Source organism: Balaenoptera ricei, chromosome 1, assembly GCF_028023285.1.
Source record: "Balaenoptera ricei isolate mBalRic1 chromosome 1, mBalRic1.hap2, whole genome shotgun sequence".
Classification (NCBI taxonomy): domain Eukaryota; kingdom Metazoa; phylum Chordata; class Mammalia; order Artiodactyla; family Balaenopteridae; genus Balaenoptera; species Balaenoptera ricei.
Window position 1 is genome coordinate 81,304,586 of NC_082639.1, and position 24,694 is coordinate 81,329,279.

At 35.3% G+C, this 24,694-nt stretch overlaps 1 protein-coding gene across 2 annotated transcripts in view; it reads left to right on the forward strand.

Annotated features, from left to right (window-relative positions):
* RPAP2 (RNA polymerase II associated protein 2) overlaps window positions 1-24,694 on the forward strand; it is an 84,730-nt gene that overhangs the window by 24,264 nt on the left and 35,772 nt on the right. For both annotated transcript variants that reach the window (XR_009503845.1, XM_059926300.1), the window contains exons 7-10: window positions 3,889-3,924; window positions 5,810-6,746; window positions 11,881-11,963; window positions 14,606-14,686. Coding sequence is in view for 1 of the 2 variants with exons in the window: in XM_059926300.1 (XP_059782283.1) it covers window positions 3,889-3,924; window positions 5,810-6,746; window positions 11,881-11,963; window positions 14,606-14,686 (1,137 nt within the window). In the remaining variant the exon portion in view is untranslated. The remainder of the gene's footprint in view (window positions 1-3,888; window positions 3,925-5,809; window positions 6,747-11,880; window positions 11,964-14,605; window positions 14,687-24,694) is intronic.

The window sequence follows — 24,694 nt, forward strand, 5'->3', positions numbered from 1 at the left end:
TCCTATAGTATGTAGGCTCTTCAAACTGGATTCTGTCACTTAGTAAAAAGCATTTAAGTTTCTCCCTGTCTTTTCATAGCTTGCTATCTCATTGCTTTTTAGCACTGAATAATATTTCATTGTCTGAATGTACCATAGTATTTATCCCTTTACTTAGTGAAGAACATCTTGGTTGCTTCCAAGTTTTGGCAAATATGAATAGAGCTGCTGTAAACATAGCATACAGTTTTTTGTATAGACATGTTTTCAATTCCTTTGGGTAAATACCAAGGCGTATGATTTCTGGATTGTATGGTTAGAGTATGTTTAGTTTTGTAAGACGTCTCTAAGATGTCTTCCAAAGTGATTGTACCATTTTGCATTCCCACCAGCAGTGAGTGAGAGTTTCTGTTGCTTCACATCCTCACCAACATTTGATGGTGTCAGTGCTCTGGATTTTGGCTGTTCTAATAGGTGTGTAGTAATATCTCATTATTATTTTAATATGCATTTCTCTGATGATATATGAGGTGGAGCATCTTTTCATATGCTTGTTTGCCAGCTGTATATCTTCTTTGGTGAGGTCTTTTGTGCATGTCTTAGTCTGTTCAGGCTGCTATAACAAAATAGCATGGATTGGGTAGCTTAAAAACAAGAGGAATTTCTTCTCACAGCTATAGAGGTTTTAAATCTGAGGTCAGGGTGCCACTATGGTTGGGTGAGCACCTCTTCTGGGTTGAAGACTTCTGGTTATGTCCTCACATGGTAGAATGGGAAGGGATCTCTCTGGCCTCTCTTATAAAGACACTAATCCCATTCAGGAAATATTTGCCCTCATGACCTAATCACCTCCCAAAGGCCCCATCTCCTAATAGTATCACATTGGGTTAGGATTTTTTTTTTTTTTTTTTTTTTTTTTTTTTTAATGGCTGCGTTGGGTCTTCGTTGCTGCGTGCGGCTTTCTCTAGTTGTGGTGAGTGGGAGCTGCTCTTCATTGCGGTGCGCAGGCTTCTCGTTGCAGTGGCTTCTCTTGTTGCAGAGCACGGGCTCTAGGTGCACAGGCTTCAGTAGTTGTGGCACACAGGCTCAGTAGTTGTGGCTCACCGGCTCTAGAGCGCAGGCTCAGTAGTTGTGGCGCATGGGCTTCGTTGCTCCACGGCATGTGGGATCTTCCTGGACCAGGGCTGGAACCTGTGTCCCCTGCATTGGCAGGTGGATCCTTAACCACTGCACCACCAGGGAAGCCCTGGATTAGGATTTAACATATGATTTGGGGGTGAAGGGATACAAACATTCAGACCCTTTGATCTTGTCAGTGTTCTGGATTTTGGTTATTCTAATAGATGTATAGTGGTATCTTGTTGTATTAATTTGCATTTCCCTGATGACTTATGTAGAGCAGGGGTCCCCAACCCCCGGACCACAGACCAATACTGGTCGGTGGCCTGTTAGGAACTGGGCTGCACAGCAGGAGGTGAGCAGCGGGTGGGCGGGCGAGCGAAGCTTCGTCTGTATTTACAGCCGCTCCTCATTGCTCACATTACCGCCTGAGCTCTGCCTCCTGTCAGATCAGCAGCGGCATTAGGTTCTCATAGGAGCTTGAACCCTACTGTGAACTACACACGCAAGGGATCTAGGTTACGTGCTCCTTATAAGAATCTAATGCCTGATGATCTGAGGTGGAGCTGAGGTGGTGATGCTAGTGCTGGGGAGTGGCTGCAACTACAGATTATCATTAGTTGAGAGGTCTGACTGCACAGAGACCATAATAAATCAATTGCTTGCAGACTCATCAAAACCCTATCAGTAAAAAAACAAAAACAAAAACAAAAAACCCTATCAGTGAGTGGCAAGTGAAAACAAGCTCAGGGCTCCCACTGATTCTGCATTATGGTGAGTTGTATTTTATTATATATTACAATGTAATAATAATAGAAATAAAGTGCACAATAAATGTAATGCGTTTGAGCCATCCCGAAACCATCCCCCCATCCTGGTCCGTGGAAAAATTAACTTCCATGAAACCAGTCGCTGGTGCCAAAAAGGTTGGGGACTGCTGTTGTAGAGCATCTTTTCATATGCTTATTTACCATCTGTTTATCTTCTTTGGTGAGGTATCTGTTAAGGCCTTGGGCCCACTTTTTAATTGAGTTGCTTGTTTTCTTACTGTTGAGTTTTAAGTGTGCTTTGATATTTTCGATAACAGTCCTTTATCAGATATGTGTTTTGCAAATGTTTTCTCCTAGTCTGTGTCTTATCTTTTTATTCTGTTGACAGTATTTTTCACAGAACAGAAACTTTTAATTTTAATGAAGTCTGACTTATCAATTCTTTTTTCATGGATCATGCCTTTGGTGTGTATCTAAAAAGTCATCAAGGTTTTCTCCTGTATTATCTTCTAGGAGTTTTGTTGTTGTGTTTTGTTGTTGATGTTTTTAAATTTTATTTATTTATTTATTTATTGGCCACACCAAGCAGCACGCAGGGTCTTAGTTCCCCAACCAGGGATCAAACCTGGGTCCCCTGCAGTGCTGCAATGGAAGCATGGAGTCCTAACCACTGGACCACCAGGGTAGTCCCTCTTCTAGGAGCTTTATAGTTTTGCATTTTACTTTTTAAGTCTGTGATCCATTTTGAGTTAATTTTTGTGAAGAGTGTAAGGTCTGTGTCTAGATTAATTTTTTTGCATGTGGAACATCACTTGTGGAAAAGACTATATTTTCTCCATTGTGTTGCCTTTGTTCTTTTGTCAGAGATCATGACTGTATTCCTGTGGGTCTATTCTGGTCTCTCTATTTTGTTCCAATGATCTTTTTTGTCTCTTCTTTCACCAGTGCCACACTGCACTGTCTTGATTACTGTAGCTTTATAGTAAGTCTTAAAGTCAGGTAGTGTCAATTCTCCAACTTTGTCCTTCTCCTTCAATATTATGTTTTCTATTTTGGATCTTTGCCTCTCCATAAAAACTTTAGAATGAATTTGTCAATATCCATAAAATAATTTGCTGGGATTTTGATTGGGAGTGCATTGAATCACAGATCAATTTGAGAAGAACTAACCTCTTGACAATATTGAATCTTTCTATCAGTGCACATAGAATATTGATCCATTTATTTAGTTCTTTGAATATTTACTTTTATTTAACATGTTTTGTAGTCTTTAGAAGCCACTTTTTCTGAGTACTTCAGAAGCACTTTACAGAGTTTTCCTGTCCTCTTGGATTCATTTGCTATTACATTTGTTCCTCTTTGTATTTGGCTTTTTCAGAGCTTTTTCCTCCCCCTTTTTAATGCCCAGCCATATGTGATTTCTAGCATTGCATAGCAAAATTGTTCCTAGAGTTAAATCACCTGACCTACATACCTCACATCCATGCTACAATACAACTGCTTTCTCAAAATTAGGGCAAAAAGTCTTATTGACCATATAAAGGAAATACAGGAGAATTATAATATTGAATAAAATAATCTCTGACCTCAACAAGCTTGTAGTCTAGTTAAGAAACTAGACTTAAACATACGAAAAGTAAGACATTTAGATAAAATTTCTGTGTTGGGTCATAGAAGAGCACATGATTAATGTGTATTAACTCTACAGACAATGATGACTCTGGAATTTAGAGAAGGGAGAGATTTACTTTAGCAGGTTAGTCAAGGAAAACCTAATTGGGCTAGTGGAAGTTGAACTTAGTCCTGAAATGTAAGTAAATTTTGGATTAGAAAGATTAATTCGTATTTCTTGTGGATGAGTTTTATAATATGTTGTAGTTTAATGTTTTTCTTTAAAAAATCTTTATATGAACTATTTCCTTTTAATTATATTTTCTATCCAAAGTGGTTATAATAAACACTTGAAAGTGTTTGACATATCAATTGCTTTCAATTTTTTACTTCTGTGTTTTTGTCACAGACCTCCTGATTTTCAGCTGCTACAGGAAGGACAAAGGTATGGTTGAATCAGTATCACTTACCTTCTATGTATTCTTGTTAATAGAAGCATTAAGAGTAAACCAGGTGATATGAACTCTTGGACTTCCTGTGCTGATGCATTATGTAAGTGCCCATTTAGCCCACAAAAAGAAATATTTGCCTTGTACAGCTTTTTTTTCTTTTGTGATGGTAAGATGATGTGTTTGATCTGTATGATTTACTGTACAGCTGTTCCTACCAAGGAGGTCTAATTGAACCTGTTGAAATATGACACAAACACAGCTTCCATCTGAGATATTGTGCTTCTTTGTCAACTAGATTGTGCCGGTTACATTTGTTGAAAGGTTTTTATAGTTTTACAGAATTTCAAAACATTAATATATCAGTTATTTAATTATTTGAAAGAGTGTCTAAAGCAGTAATAGAAATTCCAAGTTGTGATTTTTTTTTTCTAAACTTTCCTCATGGTATTGCTTGCCCCAACCATGATCATCTCTCAAAACATATCCTTTTATCTTCCAGAATAAATTTTCCTAGTTATTAGTCACTACCTTAGTTAGATGGAATTGAGCACAAGTGAGAGATATTTATTATTTGCTATAAATCTTTAACTTACAGCTTCAAAATAGTATAGAAAAATATAATTACCATACAATTCCAAGAGAAAGTATGCATGAAAATTGAGTTTTTCTAAGTTTTTTGAAATTGTACTTACTTCAGATACAAGAGACTGTGGCTATGTAGGCTAGACTCTAACTAAAAAATGTTATAAAATACTGAATGAACTTATTTTTTTTCTCCATTCCCATCTACAACCTTATTTTCAACTGTTTTTCTTCTTCTTTTACACTTCCCCGAAGCATGCTTTTTTGTTTATTGCTGAATTATTTTATTTCATTTTATTTTTAAAAATTGTAATAGGCTTTTGCGGGGAGCAGTTTTAGGTTTACAGAAAAATTGTGTGAGAAGTAGAGAGTTCCCATATACCCTTTCACCACCCTCCAAGTGCTTCTTGACCTAGAATCCTTGCCATCCTGATCTTTTAAAGTTATTATATGTGCATTTGCTTAAGGGTAATTGCTCTCCTATCCTTATTTATCTCAAGTTTGTATAGACAAAGCTCTCTTTGCCTCTGCTCTTTCATATTTTTTAATCTTTTATAAACCTAATCTGAAAATTAAAGGAACATAGTCAAAGGGAAAACTGTTGTCTTATTATTATCATTGTGATTTAACTCTGGGATTTTCAAGTATAAGTATCTTTCATTGATAAATGTTGACTTGCCAACTTTATTTCCTGCTATGACTTTCTTGAATTTTTCATTCAATGGAATTTTCTGCATAACTATCAACCAGAATTGGAAAATGCTTAAACGTCTCTTTTTATTTTTATGTTTCAAAATCTAGACAGTTCCTCTCATTTTTTTTTTGAGAAACCAATAATGAAGTTTTCAAAAGAATCCTTTTTAAAAAAAAGATATATAAAGCAGTTACAGAAATGGAGCAAGCAAAAATCAAAATAATTCAGTAGGATGGAATTATCAAATGTTTGTTTGTGGGGTTTTTGTTTTTGTGTGTATATGGTTTGGTTTTTGGGTTTTTTTGTTGTGTTTTTTTTTTTTTGCTATACTCATAACACTTTTAAAATAATTGGAGAGAAAATACAAGGGAAGAAGATGGAAAGAGAATTATATCAAATAAATAAGATGTAGAGAAATTATAGAATTATAACTTTCTTCTGAAATGTGTATGTATGTGTATATATAGGCCTAGGTAAATATAAGCCTATAAATAAGGCCTTGCCTAGGGAATAAAAGTTTCTACCTTGAAAGTTACAAAGTATAAATACTGTGGGACATGTTGCTTTTCTGTTACAGTTGTTTTGTTTCCTTCCCTCAACAGTGGTTGTTCTGGAGAAGAAATACAGTTATGCAGTAAGGCCATTAAAACATCAGATGTTGACAGTCCTGGCCATTTTGAGAAGCATGATGAATCTAGTTCTTCTGGCACTCATAGTGATAGTAGCAGTGATAATGAGCAAGACTTTGTTTCCTCCATTCTACAAGGAAACAGACCAAATGCAACGGGTATAAGGCCACAGCTGCACAAAAAAAGCATAATGAAGAAGAAAGCTGGTCAAAAGGTTAACTCCAAACATGAAAGCAAAGAACAGACAGTAATAGATGTCACTGAGCAGTTAGGCAATTGCAGATTAGATAGTGAGGAGAAAGCTGCTGCTTGTGAACTTCCTTTACAGAATGTAAATACTCAGATTTCTTCAAATAGGTCTCCGCAAGAAAAATTAGAAGCTTTAAAAATTTCTGAAAATAAATACAATAGTTCAAAAATAACTCTTGTAGGCATAAGTAAGAAAAGTGCTGAGCATTTTAAGAGGAAATTTGCCAAATCGAACCAAGTTTCTAGGTCAGCTTCTAGTTCAGTGCAGGTGTGCCCTGAAGTTGCAAAGGCAAACTTACTTAAAGCGCTGAAGGAGACTTTGATTGAGTGGAAGACAGAAGAAACTTTGAGGTTTTTGTATGGCCAGAATTATGCTTCTGTATGTCTGAAACTCTCTTCAGCCCCTCTGGTTAAGGAAGAAGAACTTGATGAAGATGATGTGAACTGTGACCCAGACAGTCATTCCCCTGCCTTGCAGGAATCTCAGAACAGCTTGGATGAGTCTTTACCGTTTAGAGCCTCAGATACAGCCATTAAACCACTGCCAAGTTATGAGAACTTGAAAAAAGAAACTGAAACATTAAATCTAAGGATCAGGGAGTTTTATAGAGGACGATATGTTTTGAATGAAGAAACCACCAAATCACAAGACTCGGAAGAGGTATGTCTTAATGATAATGATTTTTCCATACTGCTAACGTGGAACACTCACCATAGTAAATCTTGGAGCAGGAAGAAAAGTACTGAAGGAATAATTTTTTTAATTTTCAGAAGACTTCTTTAGTCTTCCAGTCTTTTGGTTTAAAATGCCATCTCCAGTATTGACATTATTATTTTCCAAATAAGTTAAAGTTTGCCCCAGGAAATTTTCATCAATATTTAACATTTTTCTCTAATGTAGAAATAGCCTACAATTGTGGGACAAAGTTTTCTTTAAAACCTGATTCTTCATATAATATCTAGACTCTCTGAAAAGGCTTGTTTTTTCTTCGTTGGTATGTATGCTTTCAGATTTCTACAGAGGGTGTGTATCTTTGTGTTTTATTTCCAATGGGACTATATGCAGTGGAGTAGACTTACTAATTGAATAGTAAAATATTTGTCTGGATAATATTTGGCAAGCATGCTCACTTAAAATATTATGAGTGAAAATTATTTAGCAAAGGAGACTTACTGGGGAAATAGTGGACATAGGAGAAAATGGAAAGAGCACATTCAGGTAACGTAGATTTGATTATCTGCTCTGTCATTTACTAGCTGTATGAAAACTTGAGTCTCTTGAGTCTGATTGCTTATCTGTAAATGGGATTATAAATGGCTTCCCTTACTCAATTTTTATGTTTTAAAGATAATGCGTATAAAGCATTTATCCCAGTGCCTGACATATAATTGGTACTCAGTTATATGTAAATAGTTATATGTAGAAACTGATGTTATGCTGCTGAGATTTAATGAGGTTCTTTCAATATTTCCATTACCCATTTTTGGTTGATGTGTAGTTTGGGAAAGGAAGTCATTTGGCATGAAGAGGAATAGGTGATAACCTTGTTTTTACCATAGGAGTTTGTTTTCTGAGTAAATATGGCTCTAAATTTAAGAACACATTTGGAGATTTAAAGAGTGTGAAAGTGGAAATACAGTAAAACTTTAGAAATTTCTTATATTTCTACAGAATGTTACCTAGCCCAACACTGTATTTGAAATCACTTCAACTGGGTTATTAGACAGCATCCATAACTTTATATGAAGCCTGGAGAAACATTGATCTCTGTCACTAAGCTGCATAACTTTAGTATATCACTTGTTTTATTGTTTTTATGCTAATAAGCCTTAAGAAGGAAAAAGTAATCCCTGAAATTTGACTGCTTCTCTGTTGCTAAAACTTTTTCATTGCAGAAACTAACACAACATTGTAAAGCAATTATACTCCAATAAAGATGTTAAAAACATTTTTTTTAATATATATTAGAAAAAAAACACTTTTTCATTGAAGTGTAACTCAGATAGTAAGTGTACAGCTCATTGCGTTATCACAAGTGAACACACCAGTGTAATCACTACCCAGGCCAAGAAATTTGAGTAAACCAGAAGCCCCACTATGTCTCCTCCAAATCATTACCTCTTTCCCAAATTAATGACTACAATAGCATAGATTAATTTTCCTAATTTTGAACTGAATGTAAATGGATTCACTCAGTGTATGTTCTTTGGTATCCAATTTATTTTGTGCAGCATTATGTTCGTGAGTCATTTGTGTTGCAGATACTTGTAGTTTATTCTTTCATTGCTGCATAATATTCCATTATATAAATAGACCACAATTTATTAATGTTAATAAGCATTTAGGCTGTTTCCAGTTTGGGGCTATTATGAACTATGCTGTTATGAACTTTTCTTGTATATGTCTCTCTTTTAATGTGTATGCATTTCTGATGGGTATGTACCTAGGACTAGAATTTCTGGGTCAGAGTGTATACATATATGCAACTCTACTAGATAATGCCAAACAGTTTTCCAAAATGGTTCTGCCATTTTATATTCTACTATCACTGTATGAGAGTTTACATGACTCCACATTCTCACCAATACTTGATATTGTTATTTTCACTATTCCGATGGTACTGATTTTAGGTTATAATACATTTCTCTGATGATTAATGAGTTGAGCACTGTTTCACCTGCTTATGAACCATTTGGATAGTCTCTTTTGTGAAGTGCCTGTTCAAGTCTTTTTTTCCATTTATCTATTGGAATATCAGGAATTCTTTATGTATTCAGGATTCAAGCCCATTTTTGTGTATTACAAATATCTTCCACTCTGAGACTTGCCTTTTCACTCTCATTAATGGTGTCTTGAGTCCAGTTTACTAATGGTTCCCTTTAGTGACTTCTTTAAGAAACCTTTACTTAGCCCAGGTTATTTCATCTTCTAGAAGCTTTGTTTTTCCTTTAACATTTAGATCTGTAATTCATCTGGAATTGATTTTTGTTTATGGTGAGGAGTATTGGTCAGATTTCATTGTTTCTCTCTGGGGAAATGTGTGCACGTTAAAGCACTGTTGATTTTTCTTTTTCTTTTCTTTTCTTCTCTTTCTTTCTTTTTTCCTTCTTTCTTTTCTGTTTTGTTTGTTTGCTCATTCCTTAAGTTACTGAGAGAGATGGGCAAGGTGAGTTAAAATCTCTCAGCATAATTATAAATTGATTATTTTTCCTTTTAGTTTTGTGAATTTTACTTTTAATATTTTGAGACCATAATCTTGGGTGCAAATGTGAGATTGTTATGTCTTCCTGGTAAATCTAACCTCTTAGCATACGGAATGACTTTGCTCTCCATTGATTTTATTTATTTATTTATTTATTTATTTATTTATTTATTTATTGTTGGCTTTACAAGATCTACTTTCCTGACACTTGCATTCTTTTATTAGTATTTTCAAGGTCTATCTTTTTTTTTAAAATCTAGGTTGACAATCTTTGTCCTTTATGTGGAGAATTTAGTCCATTTACATTTAGTGTCATAATTGATATATTTGGGTTTAAATCTAGCATCTCACTTGTTGCTTTCTGCATGTCCCACCTGTTCTGTGTTCTTCTCTCCTTTCTTGCTTTCTTTGAATCAGATATCATATTCCATTTTTTGCCCTCTGTTAGCTAGTTTTTATACATTCTTTTACTGATCATTAATTGGTTTCCCTAAAGATTAAAAACTGAATCTGTGTCTTATTAAAATCTAATATAAGTTAATACTTTTATTGCTTCCTGGACAATTAGTACCTTAGAAACTTTAATTCCATTTACCCCATCTTGACTTAACGTGCTCTGTTGTTGTGTACTTTTATTTTCTCTTTCTTTTTATTTTTATTAAATCCTACAAGATTGTTTATGGTCAGTATTAAGTTGGATTTATCCAATTAATTACTCTTTTACTGTTCTTCATGCCTTCCTGCATCTCCATTCTTTCATCTGGGATCGTTCACCTTGGGCCTGAAGACTATCCTTTATTTCCATTAGTGCCAGTTTGCTAATGATGAATCTTCTCAGTTTTGTCAGGACATTCTTTATTTTACTTTCACTTTTGAAAGATGTTTTCCTGGACATTGAATTCTAAATTAATTCTAAATTACTAGTTATTTTCTTGCAGCCCGTTGAAAATACATATTCATTGTCTTTTGGCTTCCATTTATTTCTCTTATTTGAAAATACTGTTTCTTCCTTTAGCTACTTTTAAGATTTTTTTTTTTTTTTGTCTTTGGTTACCATCAATTTTAGAATGCTTTGCCTAGGTGTGATTATATTTGTATTTATTCTTTTGGCTGTTGTATACTTAAATCTGTGACTTGATTTTTTTTTTTATCAGTTTTGGAATATTCTCAGTTATTATCTCTTCAGGTATTGCTTCTGTCCCATTCTCCCTTTCCTCTCTACCTGGTACTCCAATTGCAGATATGTTAGTCTTTTTCACTGTATCTTCTGTTTTTTATATTCTCTTGTGCTTTGCATTACCCCAAGCTGGGGGGTGGGAGGAGAGGGGTGTGTGTCTGTGCTTCATTCTGGATATTTTCCAAATCAGTATTCTCTGTTCAGTCTTTTCTACTATGTTATTAAATCTATCCATTGAGTTCTTTTAAGTACTGTATTTTTCAGTTACTAGGAGTTTTGTTTGGTTTTTTTATATAGCTTCCAGTTCTCTGCTAAAATTTTCCATCTTGTTATTTTTCTTTGAATATATTCAGCATAGTTATTCTAAATAAGGTTGATAACTTCATTACATGGATTTCCTAGGGGTTGATTTCTATGAGCTAATGTTTCAGATTTTGATCATATTGTCTTGTTTTCTTATTGTTTTATTATGTGGCAAACATTGCATAATAAAAATTAGAGACAACTTGAAACCCAGGCTGATGTTATCTTACTCTAGAACAGATCTGTGTTTGCTTCTGGCAGATGATTTGCTGGTCTAGTTCCCTGACCAGGAATTGAACCCGGGCCCCCTTCATTGGGAGTGCAGAGTCTTACCCACTGGACCACCAGGGAAGTCCCCCCAAATCACTTTAATCCAATCAGTGATTAAGGTGATTTGAAGCTGGGCTTCAGTCCCTGCAAGAGCCAGTTTGTTTCCTCTTCATTCTTAACTCCTGGAGTATGGTCCTTCTAAGTCCTGGTCTCAAGTTTGGGGTAGGTTGACACTACCTCTTCCTTCTTGGCATGCCCTGAACTCTGATGCTCAGGTTCTCATTATCTAAATTGCCTCTTCTGAAATTAGTCAGTGCCTTCTCTGGAATTACTTTCTCCAGAATCTCAGACCATAATTCTTTACTACCTTATTAGCACTCTGATGCTTTCAAACAATCGTGGGTTTTTTCCCAGTTTTTTCAGTTTTTGTCAGCAGAAGAAGTGGTTTGAATTATCTTGTTTGCCATTTCTAGAAGTGGAATTTCCCATAATACATTTACAGTATTTGATAATTTTAGTCCTTTAATCTCCTACATTTATATAGCATTTAGCATTTTACAAAGTCTTTTTATATACATTTTCTCATTTAATAAAGAAGGTATTAGTATCCCTATTATACAGATGAGAAAATGCTCTCAAAAGAGGGCAGATGACTCAAGCAAGTTCATACCAGCCTACTGACTGAGCCGATACTCAAATTTAAATATTCTAATTCTGAAGTCTGATTTTTATTCTACCATACCACAGGTATAAACTTTTTGTGTTTTAATGTTTGTTGTTCTTATCAAAGAAAGAATGTAAATTTATGATTTTATTTTGCTTTGTTTGAAAATGTGATTCAGCATGATCCCACCTTTCCACTGATAGATTCAAGTTCTCAGAACCAGATTAGAAAACGCATCGTACTTGAAAAATTGAGTAAAGTGTAAGTATGTAATTATCATTCCATGTTTATAATATTTAAAAATTAATTTGGTATTTGTGGATTCATAACTTATTGGTGTAATCCTTGAATTTTGAACAGAAGAATAATGTGTAAAGTTTACATGGATTTCGTCCCCTGAGAAATTTAGATTTTTAAGATGTCCTACCAAAGAATATTGAAATTGTTTTGTGTAGAAGACATAGAGACATGTAATAAAGAGGAAGGTTGAAATTATGGGAGTAGAAAACCAAACTACCTCACTCCCATTTAATAATCTAGTGAAGTCTGGGAAAAAATATCAGAGCTAGACCCATTTAAATACTGATTTGTGGTAAATGTGTCACGTCAGTTTCACGTGTAAATAAGATTTTATAAAGGTTTAACGGTTTATTGACTTATTCTGTATACATATTCATAGAACCATTTCACACTCAGCAACTTGAGTTTTGCACTTTAGTTTTAAGCTTCCCGTAGTGGAAGTTGTTGTTCTTGTAATTAGCCCAGTGATAAATGACATTTGAAAATTGCAATCTTGGTTTCTCTTTCAAAAGGAGCTTGAAAACCTTTTTTTCAGAGGTGTGACGGCTGTCTTCAACTTTTCAACCAGCATTTTTTTTCTTCAGCAGAAAAGACAGAAAGGTGTTTTCAGTCATTATTTAAGGTCCTGTGCATGTGGAGAGGTCTAATTTTGTAGTAGTTCAAAAATAAGAAAAGCCTATTTTCTAGAAGCCATAGTATTTTGAACAGCTTACTTCTCTAAATTTTACATGTTAAATAAGTGTTTAAATTAATATTTATTGAATGCCTGTTATGTGTTAGACTCTTCATATATAATAAATCTGTTTTGTCTTTTACCTGCTCTTTATACTTATACATTTGTTTCAGTTAAATATTATTTTAGACAACAGTGTAAGTCACCATCTGTCTGATTCATAGGATAAGAAAATATCAGTCCTTGATTTTAGTTACATAGGTTTTGAAAGTTGGGATAGATTAGCTATACTGGCATGTAATTAGTAGGTAGGGATTTATGTGGAAATAGTTTTCTAGACTTTTTATCTAATGAAAGTACCCAGTTTTAAATTTAAGACCACATAGGCATGTCATTGAAGGAATTCTGTTCCTTATGGGTTTTGGCTACCACAGAAGATACCAAAAGGAACCCTGCTAGAAAACCAAGTTATCGATTTTAGGGCAAGAACTAAATTTGAGAAGTGGTGGAATAATTTAAGAAGAAGCACAAAGAACACTGAAAACAAAATAATTATAGTGACATAGGGATTTTTTTGGTTGGTTGTTTATGAAAGCAGTTGAGTTTTTTCTCATTGTAAAAGTAGCACCAACTGTACAAAAAACTTTTAGAGAATCAAAGAACATGAAATATGCACTGAGTATTAGATGATATTAAGGAATTATTGTTAATTTGGTTAGGTGTGATGGTTTTATTATGATTATATACGAAAATGCACTTGTATTTAGAGATAAATAAGGAATAATTTAGGGGTCAAATGACATGATGTCAGGGATTTACTTTAAGATATTGCAAAAAAAAAGAAGGAAGGAAAAATGAAGCAAATGTAACAAAATACAGGGAGGTTGAATCTGGGACTAGAAATATGGGGTTATTATTGTTACTGTCTCCATTTTGAAACGTGTTTTAAACTTTTATAATAAGTTTTTTTAAAAAGTAATACATGTTCATTCCAGAAGATTTAGGCTGTAGAAAGTGATATAAATAAGGAAGTGAAAATCACCTGTAATCCCACCTCTCAACAGTAACTATTAATATTTTGATGTTTATCCCTGACATATATGTGGTATAGATGGTGTGTGTATATTCATTCCCTTTTGGTTCCCTCTGGTATAGTCTAAACCTAGAGAGAATGACATATGTTTGATATATACTATGTGTGATATGCAATTGCATTATAACATGTATGTTTTTATAAAAATGGAACAATACTACATATGCATTTTTCACTTAACATTTATCATGAATATCTTTCTACATTAAAAAAGATAGATTTATATTATTTTAAAGATTTTATTATTATATGGTTATATCATAATTTATTTAACCACCTATTGATGGACATTTGTTACCAGTTTTTCACTACTAAAAATATTTCTCCAATAACCATCTTTTTTATGTTTGATTATTTCTTTAGGATAAATTTTTTCATAATAAAACTATTGGGTCAAAGAGTGTCCACATTTAAAATATTAGTATATATTGTCAAATTGCTCTCTAGAAATGTACCAATGTTTACTCTTACCATAAGGATGCAATAAGAAATATGCCACACTCCCATATTGGACCATTTGGAGGGCAGTTCTTCTGGCCTGTGTTCTTTCCATTTATTTAATATTTGAAAGTAAAAAGGTAAGAAATACTAGAGACAAGAATATAGATGGCAGCCAAAATGATATTTTGCATTTCAGTGCCTCTTTCTGTAGCATAGGCTACAAAATAGAGTGTGGAGTTATTTTGAAATATTTCTTTATGACTTCTTACCAGTTATAACCTCGCTTAATTGTCTCCACCTCAGTGATTCCCTATGGAAAATCCAGACTTAGGCAAGACCCCCAGAAATGTATCTATATAATTATATTTTAAAGGAAATATAATTTTTTATTTTCAGATTGCCTGGACTTTTGGGGCCTCTTCAGATTACATTAGGAGATGTTTACGCACAACTTAAAAATCTTGTCCGAACTTTCAGGTTAGTGTTAATATTAGGATTTTCCTTCTCAGTTATTTTGACTTTATGTAATTGCCTTGCAGAATCCATAGTAGACTAAGGCATGAAGAAAGTAAATGAGTTACCTTCATTGTCTTAAATCTAAATACTGTTTTATTTTCTCTTCCAGTAAACATTACTTATATCTTTTGTTTTCTTTTGTTTTTGTTTAATTTTTATTGTAGTTGATTTACAGTGTTAGTTTCAGGTGTACAGCAAAGTGAATCAGTTATACGTATACATATATCCACTCTTTTTTAGATTCTTTTCCCATCCCTGTGCTATACAGTAGGAAGGTCCTTATTAGTTATCTGTTTTATATGTAGTAGTGTGTATATGTCAAGCCCAATCTCCCAATTTGTCCCTCCCCCTCCAGCTTATATCTCTTGTTAAATGCAACCCCTTATTTGCTCAAACCTTGATATGTTTAGTTTTGGATAGTTTACTTATGGAATAGTCTAAAATTAAGAAGGAGAATATCTGAGACACAAAGGTGGTTAGTCAGTGACATCTTGGATTTTAGTGAATTAGTAAATATATATCAGATGACCAGCACTATGGACAATACAGAAGAAGATTAATGCCCACCCTCGAGGAAGAACTGTGAGAAGACAAGGTGAGCACAGATAGCAGTGCAAAACAGTGGATAATTTGGCTTTGAGTAGTGTGGAACAGACTTAAAGTGATAAGACAAGGACAGGAAGAATAGAGAATATCAATTACGAAGTGGAGCAGTTGGGATTTTTCTGCAACTATCAAGGTAAAAATATTCAACAGGCTAAGACGAGGTTCTCTACTAAGAAGCATAGAGATAGGCCTCTAAAAACGTTATTAGTAGAGGTGTACCAAATACACATTTTGGCCCAATGCCAGTGACCCAAAGTTAAATTAATATTTGTCTGTGGCTAAAGCCAGATAGCAGCAACATAGGATGAACTTCTAGGGTAAAAGAATCATTTCATCCAAAAAATCAATAATTATTATAGTTTATTGCCAACAATAGTAGTAAGATTTTTAAAGTTTACAATTATAATACAGGAACAATTTCTTGGCACTGTCAGCAATTAGATTTCTCTTGCTACATAGGTAATACCAAATAGATATACACTTTCAACCAGCACATTTGAAAACATCACTAACCTTTTTGAGTGCCACAAAGTAATTCAGGAAAATGTTTTCCAATAAATTATTTTAATAGGAACTAGGATTCGAAGTTTAGGCATATCTCAAAAATTCTTCATCTTCAGCTACTGAAAAAGGATTGGTTGTAACACTTTATGTTTGAATCTTCAGCCTTCATAGACCTAAGACTATATTAAGACATTCTTGTAGAGTTGTTTACTGTGACGTTTTACTAAACAAAATGTGTTTGGGGTACCCTAATTTTCTCTAACAGGTTTGTCTTAACATCTTAAAAATTATTTTGATTAGAGATTATATTTGAATTATTGCCCATCTGTTATTTACATAGTTCAGGTATTTTTCCATCCCATGGTATTATGAGGTAACATTGTTTTTAATTCATCATCACAAGGTGTGAAGAATTCCCCAATAGGATGTTTTCTTGAAAAATTTATGACTTAAATGGGAGTAAATAACTGAAATTTAAATACAGCTCTTAAATGTTATTTTCTTTAATGTTATGAATGATAGTACATGATACAGTTCTACAAAGACTGAATTATGATAAATCTAATCTCTATTATTTTGTCTTACATTATTTGAATTTTTATAAACATTTTTTCCCAGATATAGTGTTCTTGAGGAAGTTATCTATTTAATGTATGACATATTTGTATTAACTGTCAATCTATTTTGCTAAATAACTGAAAATATTTACTAATTCTTTTATGCATAAAATTAAGTTTTCATAAGCCACATTAATTACTACAGCATTTTACTCTTATATTGACTGATAAAACAAGCACATAAGAACATTTTCACTCCATTTCATCTAGAATGTTTATATTTGAAAGTGAATGTTCAGGGAATAACAATAAATCTGAATGACATGATTGTGCTAATTACTGACATTGTTACACTCATTGGATGTCATGGTAACTATGCAATCACAAGATCATTGATCACACACAAGTTTAAGAATGCCAGAAATGATGCTCAGATTGGCCTAGGCCTTTGGAAGACTGACTAAATGCTTTGCTAAAAGGAGAGTTTGGGCCAAATACCAAGACCAAAGCTGAACTTCTTTGCATTTCTATTTAGTTAGGAAGAGAGAGACACTTGTTTTTTAGGTCTAGGTTGTATACCTGTCACAAAACCATGCATCCAAAAGAAAACAAAAGTGTTTTTCAACTGTCTACACTGATGATAAAGTTTGAATAGATATGCACAGTGTGGAAGCACTGAAGTTTAGGATCTGTTCAGGATTTATTAGGAAGTAAATATCATATTAAGAAAGGTTAGCTGAGGGAAGATGAAGACCAGGTGCTACTCTGTTTCATTGATTTTTAAAAGACTTGTTACTCAATTTCTTGCAGACAGTGTTTATTTAATCACCATTCTGAGCAAACTGGTAAAGTTACTGAAGACACATTAGATGAAATATTAGAATAAAGCCTTTGATCTTGAACTACAAATATGAATTTTGTACTTCATTTTTTACCCCACTCGTTTAGAATAGATGAACAAGTGATTCAACTTACTCTGCCTATATTTTCTAAAGCTGTTTTTCTATCTAATTGTATGTTTTCTTTCTTTTTTTTTTTAACTATTCTGAGGTTCTCAGAACTTACTAGAAACCCATTGGAAAAAAATGGCTACAACTGCAGGATTGCCACATTATTACTTTCATGTGCCCTAGAAATTTAGGTATTTCAGGTTGGAAACCACTCACTGTCCAGGCTATTTGTTATTTTGGTCTTTTGAAGCAGCCCTGGTAATAATGTTTAGTCCATGTCAATACGTGTATTCAATGTAGTACTTATTATCTACCGGACTGTGCTTGGCACTTTACACATTTAATTTCCAAAAAATAGTGGTATTATCCTCATTTTACAGATGAGAGATGAGAGATTAAGTAATCTCAAATCACACAACTAGTAGTTGGGTTTAGACCCCAAATCTAAGTCGAGAGGATAGATCTTAAGTGGCCTCACCAGAAAGAAAGAAAGAAAGAGAGAGAGAGAGGGAGGGAGGGAGGGAGGGAGGAAGGAAGGAAGGAAGGAAGGAAGAAAATGGTAACTCTATGTGATAGAAATGTAAATTAGCTTGATTGTGGTGGTCATTTCACATCGTATACATATATCAAAACATCTTGTGTACCTTAAATATATAAAATTACTATGTGTCAATTATACCTCAGTAAAGCTGAAAAAAAATTTTTTTTATAAATTTATTTATTTATTTTTGGCTGCATTGGGTCTTCTTTGCTGGGTGTGGGCTTTCTCTAGTTGTGGCAAGCGGGGGCTACACTTTATTGTGGTGCGTGGGCTTCTCATTGTGGTGGCTTCTCTTGTTGCATAGCATGGGCTGTAGGCGCGTGGGCTCAGTGGTTGTGGCTCATGGGCTCTAGAGCGCAGGCTCAGTAGTTGTGGCACACGGGCTTAGTAGCTCTGTGGCATGTGGGATCTTCCCGGACAGGGCTCGAACCCGTGTCCCCTGCATTGGCAGGTGGATTCTTTTTTTTTTTTTTTTTAATTTATTGTTTGTTTTTATTTTTGGCTGTGTTGGGTCTTCATTGCTGTGCGCGGGCTTTCTCTAGTGGCAGCGAGAGGGTGCTACTCTTCATTGTGGTGCGCGGGCTTCTAACTGCAGTGGTTTCTCTTGTTGTGGAGCACAGGCTCTAGGCGCACGGGCTTCAGTAGTTATGGCTCACAGGCTCAGTAGTTGTGGCGCGCGGGCTCTAGAGTGCAGGCTTAGTAGTTGTGGCACACAGGCCTAGTTGCTCTGTTGCATGTGGGATCTTCCAAGAGCAGGGCTCGAACCCGTGTCCCCTGCATTGGCAGGTGGATTCTTAACCACTGCGCCACCAGGGAAGCCCTGGCAGGTGGATTCTTAACCATTGTGCCACCAGGGAAGCCCCTGAAAAAAAAATTTTTTTAAGGAATCTATTGGTTGTCTCGGTAATTATTAGTATTAAAGATTTTCTTTTAAAAAAAAGTAATTTCATTTATCACCACTCTAGACCCCAAGTAAGAACTCTACTTGAGCGGATTCTGTTACCTGTGCCTTCTGTGACACATAAGCTAGCCAAGACAAGAGGCACAGTGTTCTTTAGTAAGAGGTAGCCAACAGACTGCAGAAATGAGGAGACTCAAATGTCATTTTCCTTTTATATTTATAAACTGTTACTTTATCACCTTTTTCTGTCATTCTTACTATGTAAGTATAAGTTTTTTCAAGTTACTTTCTGCATTATTTACACTAAATTAAAATAAAGCCTAGATGAAACAATATGATGTGTGGAATTTGCTTCATAATTATCCAGGTTAGGGTGATGTTGAATATGAGGTTGTATAGATGAAACATGATTGACCAGGAGTTGATAATTGTCAAAGTTGTGATAGCTATATGGGAGTTGATTTTATGTTCTATTTTTATATATGTTTGAAATTCAACAAGTTCTGCAGAAATAAGCCAAAAAATTCTTCTTTGTTTTGGTGTAGTGGATGGTATATATAAAAACGTTGTTGTTAAGTTATTTTTGAAAATATTTACTCTTTAGTACCTGCAAGTCAAAGTCTGTAGCTTTAATAAAAATTGCTTAAATTGACTTTGCTGCTTTTTAGCAAAATGTCAGTTACAATACAGAAAGATCTCTGGTAAGATAACGCGTTTTGGGGTCTTCAGATTGTGGCAGGACAATTTTAACAGGTATGTGACCACAGGCTAGGTCTTCTAGGTGAAGTCTCTGGGAAAACGCCGTATTGATGACAGTGACTAGTGTTGGGAGATCTTTTCAGTCAATACTGGTGGTGGGAGAGTTGACATAAATAACCATATCTTTCTCTTTGAAATGATAATCAATAATAGGAACTTGTAGAACAGTGATTCTTAAGCCAGTTGTGCATCAGAATTACCTGGGGAGCTTTTAACAACTGCAGATGCCTGGCTCCACCCCTAGAGATTGAGTTTCATTTGGCTGGGGTTGGGCTCAGACATTAGTGTTTTTCAGAAGCCCCCCAGGTGATCCTAATATTCAGCCAGACTTGAGAGCCTGTTAGAAGTAAACATGAAGCAGCTTTTTCAGCTCTTTGAAGAATCTTTCCCCAGTGAATAGAGCTGTGCTTTCCACTGAATTGCATCATAGTCATTTATCTGGAATGTTACATTGATTTACCTGTCATAGTGGTTCCATCAGAAGCTGCTTGGTAATGATTCACTGTTGTCACTGTTGAAGCAAGATATTTTTCTAAATATGATTTGAATTAAAATTGTATTTTGACACACAAGTCCTTTTTAAATTTCATCAGTGATGACTCAATGTATTTTTTCTAAATCTGTATTGAATTTCCAATTATATTTTAAAACTGTGCTTTTAAAATGTTTTCTATCAAATATTACTGTTTTAATTTTTGAATTATCACTCAGAAAATAGTTAAGTATGATAATTTAGCATCTGTGCTTGAAATTATTTTGGCTCAGCAAAAGGGGAAATATGATAGCAGGTAAAAATTTTGCTGTTCTGCCACTTAAAGTACTTTGAAGTGAAAGCAGAGATCTTGTGTTTTCCCCAATGCCTGAAATGGTAGCATAGAGCAGGCAGTCACTAGATTTTTTTCTGAACGAGTAAATAAATTCATGAAATCTTAAATTTGTCTTGGCTTTGGGAGATTTGAATATAGAAAAGGAAATTCTATTTAACTGTTTTTGACATTTTTTTTTTTCTTACATGCTTACCCTTCTTTGGCCTTTTTTGGTTATGTGCTAGATTCTGTTTTAGTTGCTACAGATAAAACAGTGAACAAAATGAAAAAAATTCCTTCTCTCATTATTCTAATGGAGAGGATATGTAAAATTTTAAAGACAATATGTGTGTTATTATGTGGTGATATACCTTTTTCCCTTTCCCAGTTCATTCTCCTCCTTTTCTCTCCAGAAGCAGGGAAAAGGGGATGGTACTAAGGAGGAAGATGTGATTTTTAAATAGGCTGGTTAGGGAAGACCTCATTGAGAAGGTGCCATCTGTATAAAGACCTAACACTTGGTGAGGGAACAAGCCGTGTTGCTATCTGTGAAAATATATCAGACAGGGAACAACAGGTGCAAATGCCCTGAAGCAGAAGCAGGCCTGGTATGTTCACAGAATATTAAGGATGCTGGTGAGGCTGGAGAAATGAGCAGAGGCAAAGGTACAAAGAGATATGGTCAGAGAAGTAAAGGGCAGGGAATGGCTATAGTATAGTTATATAGTCCTTGGAGCCATGGTCATTCTTTGACTTTACCTCTTGAGTGAGATGGAGAGCAGTTTGTGGATTCTGAATAGGGGAAGGATGTGATCTGACATATATTTTTAGCAGTATCACTCTGTCTGCTGATTTGAGAATTGTAGTAGATGGTCAGAGGCAGGAAGACCGTTTAGATGCTGTTTAGGATGTTGTTTCAGTAATCTAGGCAAGAAATGATGTTGACCAAGGTGAAAGTAGTGGAGGTAATAAAAAGTGATAAGATTTTATTTTGAAAATAGAACCATCAGGATTTGATGACTGATTTGACATGGGATATGAAGAGAGTCGAGGTTACCCACCAAATTTTTGGCTTGAGCAGCTGGATTCTAGAAGGATTGGGTAGCCATTTACTGAGATGGAGATACCTGCAGGAGGACCCAGTTTGCGGGGGAAGATAAGGAAATCAATTTTGGCTGTACTAAAGTTGAGATGCCTATTAGACATTCAAGTGGAAATGAAGGTAGATCATTAGATATAGAAGTCTGTAATTCAAGAAAGAGGTACAGACTAGACATAATAAATTTAAGAGTTGTGAGCACATAGTTATCTAATATTTAAAACTATGAGATTGGATGACATCACCAAGGGAATGAGCACATATAGAGGAGAGGAGAGACACAAGGGCAGAGGCCCTGGGGTGATCCAAAATCTCAGAAGGAGTGCCAGTCAGAGGGGAGGAGAATCAGGCGAGGGGAAACCAAGTGAAGAAAGTGTTCCAAGGAGAAGGGAGTGATCAACTGCGTCAAATACTCCTGGTAGATTAAGGTGGGAACTGAGAAATGTCCATTGGATTTGGCAACATGGATGTTGTTTGTACGTTTAATCCTCACAAGAACCCTGTGAGGTAGGTAGTACTATTGTCCCCATTTTACTAAATTAAAAAAAAAAAAGTTTCAGTGGGCTTCTCTGGTGGCACAGTGGTTAAGAACCCGCCTGCCAATGCAGAGGACACGGGTTTGAGCCCTGGTCCGGGAAGATCCCACATGCCGCGGAGTGACTAAGCCTGCGAGCCGCAACTACTGAGCCCGCATGCCACAACTACTGAAGCCCACTCACCTAGAGCCTGTGCTCCGCAGCAAGAGAAGCCACCGCAATGAGAAGCCCGCGCACCACAACAAAGAGTAGCCCCTGCTCACCTCAACTAGAGAAAGCCTGTGCGCAGCAACAAAGACCCAATGCAGCCAAAAATAACATACATAAATAAATTAAAAAAAAAAAAAGTTTTACAGCCATTGAATGTGTCCAATGTAAAACACTACTAATGACAGATCTGAATATTGAACCCATATCTGTCAGACTCTTTAACCACTATACTGTACTTGCTTTTTATATCATATAGACTTTTAACTATGGAAACATTTGTAGACATTTTAACTATGGAAAAAATTCAGAATAATGTAACAAAGATACACATATTCTCCACTCAGAATTAATAGATTTTAATATTTTATTAGATTTGATTAAGACATACATTTTTAAATAAAATAAATAAAATGTTATAAGTTCATTCATTCAGATAAAATTAAATGAATCTCTTCTGACTCTTATTCTGGGCACTTGTAATAAATATGTGAAGAACACAAAGATTCCTGCCCTCAGCCCAGGCAAAACAGATAATAAACAATAACTGTATGTTAGAAGGTGGTAAGTGGTACGAGGATAAAGAAAAATATATAGCAGGATAAGGAAAGTCAAGAGTTTGGGGCTGGGAGGTGGAGGGAGTTGCACTTACTAATAGTGTGGCCCAGGTAGACCCTACTGCAAAGGTGACATAAGAAAACTTATCTATCATTCAGGCAGATGGAATCACCAATGCAAAAGACCTAAAACATGAAGTCCTCTTTGTCCTCTTCCCCAGTCCATTCTCCTTTCCTCCCAGAAGCAACCAGTACTGTGAATTTCATGTATATCTTTCCAGTCTTTGTTTTTATACTTTTAGTACGTATATTTGTGTCCATAAATGTGAATATTGTCTGTTCTTGATTTGTATAAATAATGTCATACCATACTTGCTTTCATTCAAATTATGATGAGCAAAATGTGTAAGTTTAGTTCATTTTTTTTTTTTTTTTTTTTTTTTTTTTTATTTATGGCTGTGCTGGGTCTTCGTTTCTGTGCGAGGGCTTTCTCTAGTTGTGGCAAGTGGGGGCCACTCTTCATCGCGGTGCGCGGGCCTTTCACTATTGGCCTCTCTTGTTGCGGAGCACAGGCTCCAGACGCGCAGGCTCAGCAATTGTGGCTCACGGGCCTAGTCACTCTGCGGCATGTGGGATCTTCCCAGACCAGGGCTCGAACCCGTGTCCCCTGCATTGGCAGGCAGATTCTCAACCACTGCGCCACCAGGGAAGCCCTAGTTCATTCATTTTAACAGCTATTTAGTATTCTATAAAAATGCCACGATTTATCATTTTTTATATTATAAGCAGTGTCACATCAGACATCTTCATATACATTTCCTTACGCATAGTGAGAGAGTTTAAGGTTTATATTTAGAAGTTATTCATATGCATTTTCAGTATTATTAGATATTGCTAAATTGTTTGATTACGCACATCAACAGTGTGTTAAAAGCAATATTTCTTCATGTCCTTACCAACCCTTGGTATTGTTAATCTTTTCTTTTTGCCAATGTAATGGAGTGAATTATTTTTATATTAATTTCCCGGATTAATAGTGAGATTGAGCTCCTTTTCAAGTGTTTACTGGCCATTCAATTTTCCGCCTCTGTAAATTGCCTGCTCATGTCCTTTGCTAATTTGTTTATTGGCTGATTTTTTTTCCAAAGACTTTATTTAAAATCAGTTTTAGGTTCATAGCAAAATTGGGAGAAAGGTACAGAGATTTTCCTTATGCCCCCTTCCCCCACACACGTAGCCTTCCCCGTTAAAACCATCCCCCACCAGAGTCATACATTTGCTATAATTGATGCACCTATGCTAATGACATCATTATCACCCAGAGTCCATAGTTCACTCTTGGTGTTGTGCATTCTATGGGTTTGGACAAATGTATAATGACATCTATCCATTATTATAGTAACAGAGTAGTTTCACTGGCCTAAAAATCCTCTGCACTCCACCTATTCATCTATCCTCCCTTACCTCACAACTCCTGGCAACCACTGATCTAGCTAGCTAGCTATTTGGCTGCACCGGGTCTTAGTTGCCGCGTGCAGGATCTTCGTTGCCGCATGCAGGATCTTCAGTTGCAGCATGCAGGATCTTTTAGTTGAGGCATGAGGGCTCTTAGTTGTGGCATGCCAGTTCTAGTTCCTTGACCAGGGATCGAACCCGGGCCCCCTGCTCTGGGAGCTCAGAATCTTAACCAGTGGACCACTAGGGAAGTCCCTGATCTTTTTACTATCTCCATAATTTTACCTTTTCCATAATGTCATATACTTGGAATCATACAGTTTGTAGCCTTTTCAGACTGGCTTCTTTCACTTAAATAATATGCATTTAAATTTCACTTAAATAATATGCATTTAAAATACCTCTTTGTCTTTTAATGGCTTGATAGCCCTTTTTTTTAATGGTGTTATTTATTTATTTATTTGGCTGCATCAAGTCTTAGTTTCGGCACT